A 14,364-nucleotide genomic window follows, 5' to 3' on the forward strand; every position below is an offset into this window, starting at 1 on the left:
AAAAAAACAAACATTGAAAAAATAGTGTTTGATAATATCTTCTTTGCTTTTAGTTTTTTATTTTCGAAAGAAAATTAGTGGGGGAGTGCTGGTAAAGATATCTTTGCCGTTCATTGGTGGTTAATTAAATGAGCATGTTTAGAGATGTTTATAAGAGTTTAGCTCTGGATCAAGAGTTACCCGAAAATTAAAGTTCAAAATTTACGTTTTCCCTATTTGCACAATAGCTTAAGCTAAAGTAATGTACTTACCCTTATTTTTTATGGGAAAATTATTAGTATTTTGGATTCGCACGAAAAAAAGGGAGGATTCTTAAGTAATTTTCAAAAACCCCGACCAAATCTAAAGTGTTGGGGTCATTTTATTTTAAGGGAAGTTGTAAATTTTGAACTTTAATTTTCGGGTAACTCATGTGTGAATTGCTAAACTCTTATAAACATCTCTAAACATGCTCATTTAATTAACCACCAATGAACGGCCAAGATATCTTTACCAGCACTCCCCCACTAATTTTCTTTCGAAAATAAAAAACTTAAAGTAAAGAAGATATTATCAAACACTATTTTTTCAATGTTTGTTTTTTTCTTATTTTCTACTATTAATTAACTTACAACTCAATCACACAATATTTGGAGCTGAATCCAACTTAATTTCAGCAAACTGAGAGGATGGACAATTTTTATTTTCATTTCTTTTGCACTTCTTAATTTACATTTCTTAATTTGTTTCTACTCTTCTTATACACACTTCTTCGGTGTATTTGGCCCATTATATTTAGCTGAAACACATGTACATGTACACTAGTACACTACGTACTAAGCCTATGATACACACTTGTTGCTAATTAATTCTCAACAATTTGTGCATCTGCTGGTTGATACACACACACACTGTGTAGGGCTAGCTCCATCCACAAGAGAGCCTTGAGGTTGGGCACCAGAGGCTGGAAGAAGTCGTCACAGGAGAGAGCAAGCAGGTCACCACTCATGACAAGCTCAAAAAATCTGGAAGGAAGACATCACTGAGGAACTGGTGAGTACGTCGCAAGAAACAAATGCCGTCATCACCAACTTCCACACGTCTTCAATGTGCTCTAGGAGCACAAACCCAAAGTTGGTCATGCCGCAAGCCGCCATCACCTTGCTCCCAGAACATGAGGCGGTACTTGCTATCAGCAAAGAGTTTGGGTACCGGCAAGTCTTCATACTAAAGCTTATTATCTGAATCTGGGCGCTTCGTTTTGGGGCACCTGTTGGCAGGTTTAGTCAGCATTCCCTGATTCTACTACCAAAAAGAAATTTAAATTTAAGACAACGTGTCATCTTCCTTTTGCATAGTTTTAACTTTTAAATGTTAATTTTTTCTCCGTGAAGTTCAGGTTGACAGCGGTACTTTGACGAAGCATGCTCACTCAGCGGCCCATGTTTCTGCTTGACTCACGGAGGGTTTTAAAACCAGGGATAACTGCAAGAAAGAGCACTGACATGTTTTCAAAAGTAGTTGTCACAGGAACATCTGCCATCCTGGAACACATGAACCCAATTGGCATCTTTGCAGATGATTAGCCTTTTCTCCAGCTTAGAGATGAGAGCAGTGGCCGCATGGCAATTGTCACAAACTCGGAGATTTTTCACAATTCTGATGGTCTCCTTCTGGTGCGAGTTCACCAGAGCACACCCCAGCGCAAGCTTCTCACTGTGGCCGCACAGGTGATCCTCTTTCTCTTCCTCGGGTATGTTTTTTAGAACATTGATCACATCACTCACGTACCCCTCCTCTTTCATTCTCAGCAACAATTGCTTGAGCTTGGCCGCAATCTCGTCGCTCTGTGAGTGACTCCTATCCCCGACAGAAAAAGAATGCACTTTTCCTGAGCTAACATCCGTCCACCAGCTTCTCCCGGGCTCCCTGAAGCTGCCTTCACCTCTCATTCTCTCCACAACAGCGGCCCTTTCACTGAGCATCCCCAGGTTTCCAAATATATTGGCCATCAATGCATAGGGCGTGCCGCTCTTGGGATCCATCTCCACAAGACGCTCAAATGCGAGTTTGCCGATCGTGTAATTCTTCCACTTCCGGCAGGCTCCGAGCAGGGACGTCCAAACCACTGCATCCGGTTCAAAAGACATGGCTCTGAGAACTCTCACAGCTTCGTCGAGGAGGTTAGCTCGCCCGAGCATATCGATCACGCACACATAATGCTCCAGACGTGGCTTGACTCCATACTGCTTGGTCATTTCATCCAGAAGCTGCCTTCCTTTCCCGACCAGACCACCATGGCTGCAAGCGTTCAACACCGAGACAAAACTCACATCGTCAGCTTTACAGCCCTCCTCCCGAGTCATGGAATAGAAACGCTCCAAGGCCTCGATCGATCGGCCCTGGAGAGTGTAAGCCTGTAGTTCCAGAGACCCGTGTTGTCCCGTGCTCGGCACTCGTCAAACGCTTCCTGAGCAGAATCCACATCGCCGCATTTGCCGTAGAAGCTCACCAGGCTGGAGCCCAGAACTGGATTGTTTTTCAGCAGCCCTTTATGCTTCGCCAGCTGGTGAATCTCCCTCCCGAGCTTGATCACCATCACACTCCCGCAAGCAACAAGGACGCAGGTGTAGGTGCAAGCATTAGCTTGAATGGTGTTATCAGCTCTCAGGGCAGAGTAGTACTCCAGAGCAAGTTCAGCTCCCCCGTTGGTGTTGCACCCCTGGATGATCGCGGTGTAGGACACAACACTCCGAGTTCCCATGGAGTGGAAAATCTTGCGAGCCTCCTCAAGCTCGCCACACTTGCAGTACATGTCTACCAGGCAAGTCGCTACGAACAGATCTAGCTGTTTCTTCTCCTTGCTCAGCATTGAATGGATCTCCATCCCGATACGTAGAGCTCTCTCCCTCTTCTCGCTGGATTCGGTAGCAAGTCTGGAGCAGGCGCTGATCACCGCGACATGTGTCCGATCGTTGGGTTGAATGGTGGTACAAGCTCTCAGGGCAGAGTAGTACTCCAGAGCAAGTTCAGCTTGCCCGTTCGAGCCGCAGCCGTGGATGATCGCGTTGTAGGACACAACACTCCGAGTTCCCATGGAGTCGAAAATCTTGCGAGCCTCCTCAAGCTCGCCACACTTGCAGTACATATCGATCAATCCCGTCAACAAGTAGATGTTGCTTTTGTGCTCATCACTCTTGAGCACAGCGTCATGGGCTTGTTTTCACAAAGAAAGGGATTTGCTCTCAGCTGAGTCTGTCACGCGGTGTATCAGCCTCCCTAAACTCACCGGTTCATCACCAGCTACAGGTGGGGTATGTGGAGATTTGTAGCGGGCCGTGGTGGCCTTACCTACAGCTGGGTCAGCGAGCGACTCGAGTTTTGCAGAGACCCAGGTTGGTGTTTTCCTGTTGGCGATCCCTCTCTCCGGTAGAAACATGTTTGAAATCCGGGTAGGACTCTAAGAAGAACTTGTTTTTCTTCTTGAACCTGTTGTCCCACCAGAAAGTGGGATCCCTGAAAAACGTTTTCCACAGCATGAGATTGTTGAAAAATGACACACACACCACCCTAGGGCCGCACGCATACCCTAGAAATCCAGATTTGTTATTCTCTGCTCTTGCATGCACTTAACTGTAGTAGTAAAAAGCTCGTGTTTTCTGTTTTATCTTTTTCTAATTCTTTTCCTTTTTAAACTTTACAATGTCACAGCTTAGCAGCTTAGATGTTTATTGTTAAAAAAAAATCTCTTTGATATATATAGAAAGTGAGCCAGCAGCAATCAGTTGCTCAAGAGCTGAAGAATCAGTACATGCATAATTTTCAGACAATTTTCTAACTGGCTGAACATCTGATTATTATTATTATTACTAACAACACGCATGAACTTCCTAGAAATCCCAATTTGTTATTCTCTGCATTCATTTTTTATATGATCTGTTGCTGCATGCACTTAACTGTACAGTTCTTCAATATAATCTGCTAACTAAAAGATATCGATACACTCAATATGCAAAAATAAACCACACTCTACACAAATTAAATAAAAAATGCTCTTCGGCCAGAAGCCTCAGGGCACTAGTTTCATGCAGAACACTTTCGCAAATGACTCTCGCCCGGGGCCCATGCACAGGAGTCCTCGGGCGGTGGTAAAACCTCACAAGGCCTCACGTAATTATATTCACCCTGGGCTTCTGGCTGCTCTGCAACATACGTTACCACACCAAACTCTTCACACATGAAGCCACGCACGGAGGAAAAAACCGAGCAAGGCCTCACGTGCTTACATTCAGTCCTTCTATGTGTTCTTGGCCTCACTCAGTTCATCTCCTTTGTTGTCCAGCTGCGCTTCTTTACTTCATGTTTTTGCTTGCATGCTTCGATTGACATCTTCAGATTTTCAAGCGAACGATTGTGGCATACCGTGGCTACGTTTTTCGGCAGAGCTTGGAGGTGCTGAAAGCGGCATTAAGTTCGTGGAGGATTGATCTTGATTTGGATTGTATGGATCTCTATAAAGTTTGAAACTTGAGTTTATTTTTCTTCTTTGTCTTCTGTGTTGCCAAAATAACTGGTGTCAAACTTGCTTTTGCAGACTATCTCTAGTACTTCTGGATGCGATCAAGGCCTATTGCTCATTGCTTCAAAGGAGGAGATGATAATTGATCCCCAAAGAGCAAGCAAAATGGAATAATGCTTACACAATGGTTCAATTTAAACATGCAAAATACTAATGCATTTGATGGTTTTGTTGCTTTCATCAAGTTATCATTCCGCTGCGATCTGAAACACCACATCGTCCACTGTACTTTCACAGGTTTCGAGACAGGTACCTGGGAAAGGTGTATTCCATTGTTGTTCCTCAGGACCTGGACTTGTTTTGCCGCCTCAAGTGTGAGCTGATCAAGATGAGGGAGAAGCTTGCAATGGCGGAGGCTTGGACTCGAGCAAGGTTGCAGATGCAGTATGAGGATGATTTCTTCTACAACTATGATGAGTGGGACAGCTTTGTGGATCTTTCCACATTGAGATCGTCGAGCGGAGAGTGTTGTAGCATAAGTTATCTCCTGGAGAAATGGTCCTGGCTCAATGATGGAAGCGGCCACTATGAAGAGGAAGCTCCAAGACATGTGTCATACCCATCTTCCCCAAGTTGCTCGAGTAGCTGATATTTCACATATATCTTAGTATTATATATAATAAACTCCACAGCTTGAGTCACATGTAAAGTCATTGGCACACATCCGCACGTCAAGATTGTTGGAGAGCTCAACTGGAAGATGGAAAAAGGCCAAGGTGACTCATTGGGTTTCTAAACCTGCACTCGGCTTGGTAAGGTTTGGTGAGTTAAATAAGTATGATGAGTTTGAAGAGACAATCGCAAAAAAAAAAGGGGACGTCTAGACGTGAAGCGTGCTAACTCTCCTGAATGGCTTCAAAGAGGTGAGGTGTCTTAAAGAGGAGATGATAGAGCTGAGCATGGAGCTGAACTTGGCTTGTGCTCCTTCTTGTAAGAGCTAACTAGCTAGCAAAAAGAGAGGAGACGGTGAAGAGGATGCCTCTTGAACTCCAAGAGAACAACGGACCTTTTTTTTTAAGGAGGGGAGAAGCTGCTAGCAGCTCAGAAGTAGGAGCAGTGGAGCAAGAGGTTAGGGCTGATGTCATCCCTGTGCGCCAAGACTGCTGGGTGGTTCGGGGCTTGGTTAAAGTAGGCAACCGGGTGGAGGCAGGGGGTTGGGAGCAATCCGAGGCTTGAGGTATGACTTGTCCTTTCTACCTGGTGGAACTCCATCTGAGCATTCCTACTTCCCTCTTTTAAGCTGCTACATCACGTTTTTACTCTTAGCTCGTGTTAACTCTTAACTCACATTTATACTCTAATTTCACAATAACTCGCATTTTCACTCTAAGTAATCCTTTTTTTTTCCTTCCTCTAACTTACCTGGGCCATAAAACTTACTCCCTCATATCCCTAAACCTCAGGATCATATGGAGCATATAAATAATGTGATTAACACCTCTCACTCTTGATCTTGTGGGATTCATAATATGATAACACCTCACTCCCACTCTTGTGGGCTCCATAAATACACATTAAAAATTGTTAATTTATTATTATTAAAAATTTAGTGTATTCAAATTTTGTTGAGTTTATCTATATCTACCATAGAATATATGGTAGAATCCTTAACATCAATCTGTTCCCACACAATATCGAGCTAACCGCTTCACATGTGACATTGTGCATTGAGTGTCACCACATAGATTTGTGGACCAACTTGTTGGACGATGTGATAAGGACCTATGCAGCAAAAACCTTGGATCCGCAACACCTGATCACCAACACTTGATCACCAACAACTTATGTAGAAACTTTAGAAACTCCAGCAGGTGCAAAGTCCGGGCAAAAGTAGAGTGGAATTCAGTTATTCGGAATGTGCCACACCCAGGAATTCAATCCAAAGCTCTTCTCTTCAAAGTGCTTGTGTCAGGTTTATATCCACGAAACCAGAGCTAGCACCTCCTCTTCAGAGCTCAGCTGTAGAAGATCTTGCCTAGACAGGGTGGTAACTAAAAACAAGGAATCGATTGGCACTGCTCCTCTCAACATAAAGAAGGTCCAGGATGGAATAGCAAAAGAGATGTTGAAGATATTGAAGTCACTCCTACCCAGGTTAAGTCAGAAAGAACCAGACCATCTGACAGAGGCATTAGCTGATCGCTTGTTCTTCAACATAGTGCATAAGAACAGTAATCAACAGTATATAGGTGACTGTTCAGCTCCAGGATTGGGTAGAGGTCTTTGGCCTAGGTGGCATAGGAATGTGGGAGCTTCGATCAAAGACTTATTGGATCTACAAAGAGCTAGCAAGCCATCACGTACAGCAAAGTTCTTGTTGGGATCTTGTTTTTCTTCCTCAGCAGTGGACAAGGTATGATACAATGAAAAAGGTAAAGTCAGATATTTGTTTAACATCCGCTTGGAGCAAACCCTGCTCATCAGATGGCCTCATGACAACCCATTACAACCCAGGATGAAAACTCAAAGCTTAAGGCAGCATCGCTTGTGATCGCCTTCATCAAGTTATTGAGGTTCGTGATTGGATAATGCTTGATGGTGCTGAGACTCAAATCATCTTTGTTATGGAAACAACCCCATCACCTCAAGGTATTGTTTTTTATCCCCATAACAGTGGTGCACTGTTTCCATGTATAGTTCCCGAGGAGGTCCCAGTTCCCAGGATGGCCTTCGGTAAAAGGATCAGGACGATACATCAGAGAGGGAAATACACTGAACTGGATCCTAAGGTTCAACTGGGAGAATGCTCTGCAATACACTAGTTTGGGGAGTACCTATATCTGATCTTATATAGGATCCGGCTCAGTTATCCTGGGAAGGTAATGAGTTCAGTGTGTCTTTTTTTATGCACAGGTCTAAGCATGGCAGAGAGCTTTTGATGGATAAAATTGACACCAAGCTTATGTGGAAGTTGAAGAATCAGAAGTACATTGTGAACATGTGGAAGACACTGGTGGAAGCTAAGGTAAGCTGGCTTCTTGTGCAGGACAGCATCCCTGTTGGTGATTGGCTCACAGTTCACAAAACTCTGTGTATTCTATGCAATGAAAACCCCGTGGAGATGCTTGAACACCTCTTCACATGCAAATTTGCAGTTGGTATTTGGCTCTTTGATCAGAGACCTAGGTCCAGAATCAGCTGGTTCATCACAAAATATGGTGACATTTTTCCCTCTGCGCCAACTATGATGAACAGTAGCTGAGGAGATAGAAGCTGGATAATGGGAGTAATGACAACTTTGTTTTAACAAAGTTTATTGTGGAGCATGGCCTAATCACACGTAGAGTTCCTCCATACACAGTGGAAGGTGCAACTACCTCTATTCAGCATTTTGATGTTTGTGTAGAGGGGTTGGAAGTGTTGGTTGGCAAAACCACACTTTTGAAGACTTTTTATCTCGCAGATATCTATCATGTGGATCTCATTTTTGGGATGTTATGGTTGTTGAAGGTGGATCCGGAGATAAAGTAGAGTATTAAGTGTGTCTCACTGGAGTATGATGATGTTAAATATGTATGGTTTAGAAAGGGAGTTCAACCTCCAGTTGTTATGCTCTCCGCTACATCTCTGAAGGGGGTTTGTCGTAATGGAAAAGCACTTTTGAGTTATTTGCTGTTTGTTCGTGACTTGGGGAACCAAGGCATGTGTGGGGGAGAAGTAACAGTATGGAATGTACTTGACAAGTTTGTTGATGTTTTTCCACCTGAACTACCTCATGGGTTGCCTCCATTACGAGGTGTGGAGCATGAGATTATGTTGGAGCTGGGGACACAGCTAATTTACTGGCATCCATTTCAGTTAAGTTATGCAGAGGAGCAAGAAGTTCAATAACAAGTCAAGGAGTTACTTGAGTTTGGATTTATTCACCTAAGTAAGTCTCTGTTTGGTGCTCCAGTTTTGCTTGTGAAGAAGAAAGACGGTTCAATGTGGATGTGTATTGATTACCATGCCTTGAACAAGAAGACGATGAAGGATAAAATGCTGATGCCACATGTGGATGATATCCTGGACAAGCTTGGTGAAGCACGAGTGTTTACCAAGATTGATCTAAGGAGTGGATATCACCAGATTGCAATGGATGATGCATTTATCTCCAAGACGGCATTCAACACAAACTTCAGACATTTTGAGTTTATTGTTATGCCATTTGGTTTGACGAATGCACTAGCCACATTTACTTGGATGATGACAGGGTATTTGGGTGTTATCTTCATGAGTTTGTGGAGATTTTCTTGGATGATATTCTTGTTTTCAGCAAGAATATGGAGGAGCATAAGGTGCATTTGCGTAAGGCTCTTTCGTTACTTCATGATAATAAACTTTATGTGAAGAAGAGCAAATGTGAGTTTGCAAAATTGGAGGTGGAATATCTAGGCTATATTGTGACATATAAGGGTGTCAAGATGAATCCAAGGAAGGTGGCTATGGTGGAAAATTGGCTTACACCAACTATAGTGGCCGTGTTATGCAATTTCCTTGGAATGGCTAGTTACTACTGACATTTCCAGCATACGTTTGCTAAGGTGGCTATTCCTTTGACACAGTTGTTACGCAAGAATATGCCATTCGAGTGGCATAAGAGGAGAGTTTTGTGGCGTGCATCTTATAAGCAACTAAAGAGAACGACTTGAGAAACGATCCATAGGGGTTCAAATATAAAGAGAAAAGGCACATAAACAAGAGTGCACCCCCTTTTCCAATTGGTTAAGGGTCTTGGGATATTTGGGGTTAAGTGTTCTTGGGTTTGAATACTATTGGGCTATGTGACCTCTTGAGAAGTCCAAATTCAGGAGCTTACATTTGGTATCAGAGGGGTCTTGGGTCCGACTCTGTTGGTTGGTTAAGGGAATCGCAGCAAAAGTTGATTGACATCTAGCAGGTCCAATTTGCTTCTGCTAGGCTCAACCCAAGGGGTAGGGTGTCAAAAGAGAGAAGGGCTCTTAGAGAACTATAGCTCTCAGCTTATGTTTATGAGGGCGTGAACTTGTAGAGAAGCGTGATGGATTGTAAATAACCAAAAGGAACGATTTGAGAGATGATCTATAGAGGTTCAAATATAAAAGGAAAGAGCCTATGAACAAGAGTGCATCCCCTTTTTCAATTGGTTAAGGGTCTTGGGATATTTAGGGTTAAGCATCCTTGGGTTTGAATACTACTGGGTTTGGTGACTTCTCGGGAAGTCCAAATTCATAAGTTTACACATTTTTAATTTTGTTACTAGTGAAAATTGGATACATAATCATGATGCCATAGGGTGTTGCTAGGTTGATGAGTGCCATCTTTCTACTGTTGGTGATGGTTCAGTTTCTGGAGAAGTTGGATAAGACTAAAAGTTGTCAGTGTTGTAATCTTCGTAATCGGGAGGTTCGACTGGTGGTAAATCTTGATCTAAGTCTAAATTTTGGTTGATTGTGTTTTCCTTGGCATTGGTTGTGTTGATGTTGCTATAGCATAGTCTATCTCTCTCCCTTTAAGCCAATTGGAAAGGGGCAATTGTTTGATGAGAGAGCCTTTAATGGCTATTTTATCCCCATTTATCCCTCAAGATATCTCCATTTCCGCATTGAATCTACCAATTCTTCCATTGTGTAGACTAGCTATTCCATGTGAGGCAACTAATCATCCACCCATACCATAGTTCTACAGTAGATACCTGTGAGACACAAATCCCAAAGCCCCAAAGTGGAGCTGAAAGGGTGCCATGTGGTAGTGGCTGAAGCAAAAGCCAAATGAGCAGAACATGTTTAGACTAAAAGCTCTAACTTGAAAAGTTGAGAGTGGGAGTGGAACTCCTAACGAAGGACCCAAGAAGGACCCGAGATAGAGTTTGAGATGAAGTTTAAGATGGACCCGAGATGGAGTTTGAGATGGAGTTTGAGATGGACCTGAGATGGAGTCTGAGATGGACCCCAGATGGAGTCTGAAATGGACCCGAGATGGACCCGAGATGGAGTCTGAGATGGAGTCCGAGATGGACCCGAGATGGACCCAAGATGGACCGAGATGGAGTTTGAGATGGAGTTTGAGATGGAGTTTGAGATGGACCCGAGATGGACCTAAGATGGAGTTTGAGATGGACTTGAGATGGAGTCTGAAATGGACCCGAGATGGACCCGAGATGGAGTCTGAGATGGAGTCCGAGATGGAGTCCAAGATGGAGTTTGAGATGGAGGTTGAGATGGAACCAAGACCAAGACCGAGTCCGAATATTAATACAAGTTGTTGGGTGAAAGCCCAAAGTGATCATCCCCTAGGGGGTGGGGGGGGGGGGCTACAGGGGGTCCCAAAAGGATAGTAGGGAGAGTGTGGGGGTTGGACCTCAGTGGAGTCAGTTTGGCCAGAAAAGGCTAGTTTGGCTTAGGAAGGTTATACCCAACTGTTGGGTGATGAGATAACCACTAGAAAGTCCAAAGCTAGAGTGAATATGGACCAACAAGTGGGGTAGCTTGGTGAAATGTTCAAGAGCTGGCTCTAGTTCCCCCGGAAGATCGAATGGTCGATGCTCGCAGTCTAAGTGTGGGTGGCACTACCTACTTGGATACCTGGTGTGGCTCAACAAAACCTCGCTCTAAGCCCATGGCTAAAGCACCCAAAGGCAGAAGGTGGGGAGAGTACCCATGAGGCTCACGTAGGGCCATAATGTTTCGAAATGTTGTCCCAAAGTCCCGGACTGTGGAAAGGAAGAGGAGTAGTCCTTTGGTATAGCAACCAAAGATATGGTCACACGGTGAAGAAATCCCAGAGGACAATGGGACTTGGTGGTCAGGCCTGTGGGTTTTGATCTAGTGGCAGTGTTGGCGAACATGACCATGGATAAAAAGAGACTTGGTGGGGACTGAAAAAGGGATATTGGGGAAGGCTGTTCCCCATATCTGCAGGCATCCTAGGGATGCTAAGGAGTGGATCTAGGATGATCACTCATGGACAGATGGCCCAGTCTTTGAGAGACAGGACTGTGATGTAAGTGGTGTTGGACCACCGGTGTGACCAAGGTGAATAGGCATGGCTTTAGCGTAATAGGCTGATATGTTAGTGGTACCTTGGGGTGTCAGTCATGGGATCGGACACATGGAGCACTTGGACCAAGTGCAAAGGTTAAGTGGTGGAGAAGGGAGAAAAAGACAAGCTCGAGGATTCAAGCTTAGGAAATTAAACTTGAGAGGTTCAAGGTTAGGACTGTATTCCTAACCTTGACGTGAGCAGAAGCGACTATAAAAGTAGGACTTAGAATGTTTTTAGACTTATCCCTAATACAAAATACATTGCATTACATCGTCTTTCTGCCTATCTCTTCGGCACTTCATAGCAATGTCTTACTTACCCACCGCCTTCAAGGGATCAAAGGCGTGGGACTAGCACCTTCAAGCACATGTTCACAGTCTCTACTTGGCTTGGCACAAGCAGGTAAGTGCACTCTTCTTGTAGTGTAGTTTTAGTTTTAGGGACTAGATTAGATTTGAAACTCCTAGGAAGATCTCGTGTGGACGTTTCCTCCTAGTTTAGAGATTCCAGGAGTTTTCACTGGCGACCACGGTGGGATACGGTGACATGAAGAGCTCATGGAATAGAGCAGACAAAAACGCTCATTTTCCCCAAAACTTCAAGGAAAACGGACCAGAGATGCACAAGAAAATGGCATAGGAAGAAAAAGCCCCAAAAATCAAGAAAAACAAGACCGTAAAACAAAAACGGTGGAAGAGCATGAAGGCATGAAGAAAAAAAATGGAGCGTAAGACCAAAAGATGAAGAACACTTGAAGATTGAAGCCACCCAAGTCGTGGAAAACTTGGAGCGTACGCGTAACTGTTTTTGGCGAGAGGTTGAAGAAAGCGAATATTCCAAGGATCTGCGATAAGGAAACGACCAAGGGAAAATTCTAGCGGCTGGAGATGGAGGAAGAATGAAAAAGCACGACTGCCCATTTGGAGACACAAGCTGTACAAGATACGAAGACTGTCTTTTGTGTGGTTTCAGAAATTGTGCAAAACCGTACAAGCAATGCTATCCAAAATGGCGATGCGACACTTGCAAACAAGCAAAAGCAAGACTGCGAATCAGGGATGACATTGCCGCAGCGGAGGAGAGTAGGAAACGAGAAGAAATAGCCCAAGAAAATGACACCAAAAAGAGAGACGATAGTTTAGAACAAGCTGCGAAACAAAGCTTTAGTTGTTTACAAAAACTTCAAGAAACGATTCTACGACTCTTCTACAAATTGTCTAGCAAATAGGAGGGATGCAAAAATGAGGAAATGTTGAAAGAAAAATATGTTTACTTCGATTTCTTTGCAACTCGAAGAACCCTGACTTGGGTGTATCGCGGACACCTCTTTCAACAAACGATTGTTGAATTCCTAGGCATACACAAACATGAAACTTTTCAACCATTAACGCTTGCTTTCAACACTGATTTGACGAGAGTCATAGCAGCAACAGAGTGTGGAATTTTTGAACCACAAGTTCGTTGGTTTGTGGACACTCTTAGATTTAGAGATTTCGAAGAGAACGCGGAATTACTTTACCGACTTCTTCAAAGTCCTCTCCGTGTAACGCTACCAACAAGCACTCTTCTCGAATTATATGCTATAGCATATTGGCACCGTTTAGGACGGACGAGAATAGCTGGAGAATTGAGAAATCAAGGACAAGGCCATCAACAAATTCCAATTCGGAATTCGAGTTTAAGAAACTGACGGGAACCTGAACTTGCATCAAGTTCAAGGGAACGACTTGTAAACTCAAGGATAACAAGTCGAAGGAGGAGAAATTTAAGACAGAATCACAATAGGCCAAGATTAAATACAGTAACAAACTTCAACTTTGACACTGAGGTCCAACATCGAAACCCCAGCCTAGAGCTACATATCACTCGCAACCAACAAGGAAGAGTGCGTCCAAGCAGTCTCAACATTTTAAGGAGTATTTTAGGAGATCCTGCGTCAAGGATTCAAACTTATAATGCAAGGGTATTAATTGAGACTATCCCTTGGGAAGTTCGTGAAGCGATCGACTCTGATCGTGAAAGAGAACGTGCTATACGACAGAGGGAAGTAGAACACCACCGGCAAGAACAGCATCGGGGAAATGCACCATCACGCAATCGACCATAGAGAAAATTGCGCTGGATAAACCCGCGCACACATAGGCTTAAAGCAACAAGAATCTGTTGGAAACTATACTGTGACGTGTGGACGTCATTAGAGACTAGAAACATACAAGAATTAGGACATTAAAATACAACCACTGCTGTATTCAGCATTTTCAAATACTACCAACGACTGGGAAACACAAACGTTCATAGTGAGAGCTCGCATTCCAGTATGACCAACATATTGTAAGAGACCAAAACAATTGTTCAAGAATTTAGATAAGATTGGACTCCTAAAGAGAGTTGCAATCGTTTGCATACCTGCTCGATCCCAAACTTGGAGAGCAGCACCAAATATCACTAGCGAACAGCTACATCGATCAATATATGACACAACCAACCTCCTTCCACAAACAAAATCGTACTTACTTACACCACCAGATTTTTCAAATACAAGACCTTTCCTAAGCTAGACTCAGGAAAGTGACCTCGAGAAGAAACTCGGGAAGAATCGAGAAAGAAAAACTCGATTGAAGACTCAAGACACAAGAGCTTGACTTCGCATTTCTACTACAAAACCAAACTTGCAGAAGACTCAAGACACAAGAGCTTGACTTCGCATTTATACACCAAAAACAAACTTGCTGAAGACTCAAGACATAAGAGCTTGACTTTGCAATCTATGAAGACAACATCTGACTCTCAAAGCAAGCCTTGAA

General features: G+C 43.5%; 1 protein-coding gene across 1 annotated transcript; it reads right to left on the reverse strand.

Annotated features, from left to right (window-relative positions):
* Positions 1-1,490: 1,490 nt before the first annotated feature.
* LOC112343525 (pentatricopeptide repeat-containing protein At4g02750-like) lies at positions 1,491-2,345 on the reverse strand. Its single transcript, XM_024667137.1, has one exon. It carries the CDS (start codon positions 2,343-2,345, stop codon positions 1,491-1,493), a length of 855 nt encoding a protein of 284 aa, XP_024522905.1.
* Positions 2,346-14,364: the final 12,019 nt, after the last annotated feature.

The sequence above is a fragment of the Selaginella moellendorffii genome, unplaced genomic scaffold (genome assembly GCF_000143415.4).
Source record: "Selaginella moellendorffii unplaced genomic scaffold, v1.0 SELMOscaffold_157, whole genome shotgun sequence".
Classification (NCBI taxonomy): domain Eukaryota; kingdom Viridiplantae; phylum Streptophyta; class Lycopodiopsida; order Selaginellales; family Selaginellaceae; genus Selaginella; species Selaginella moellendorffii.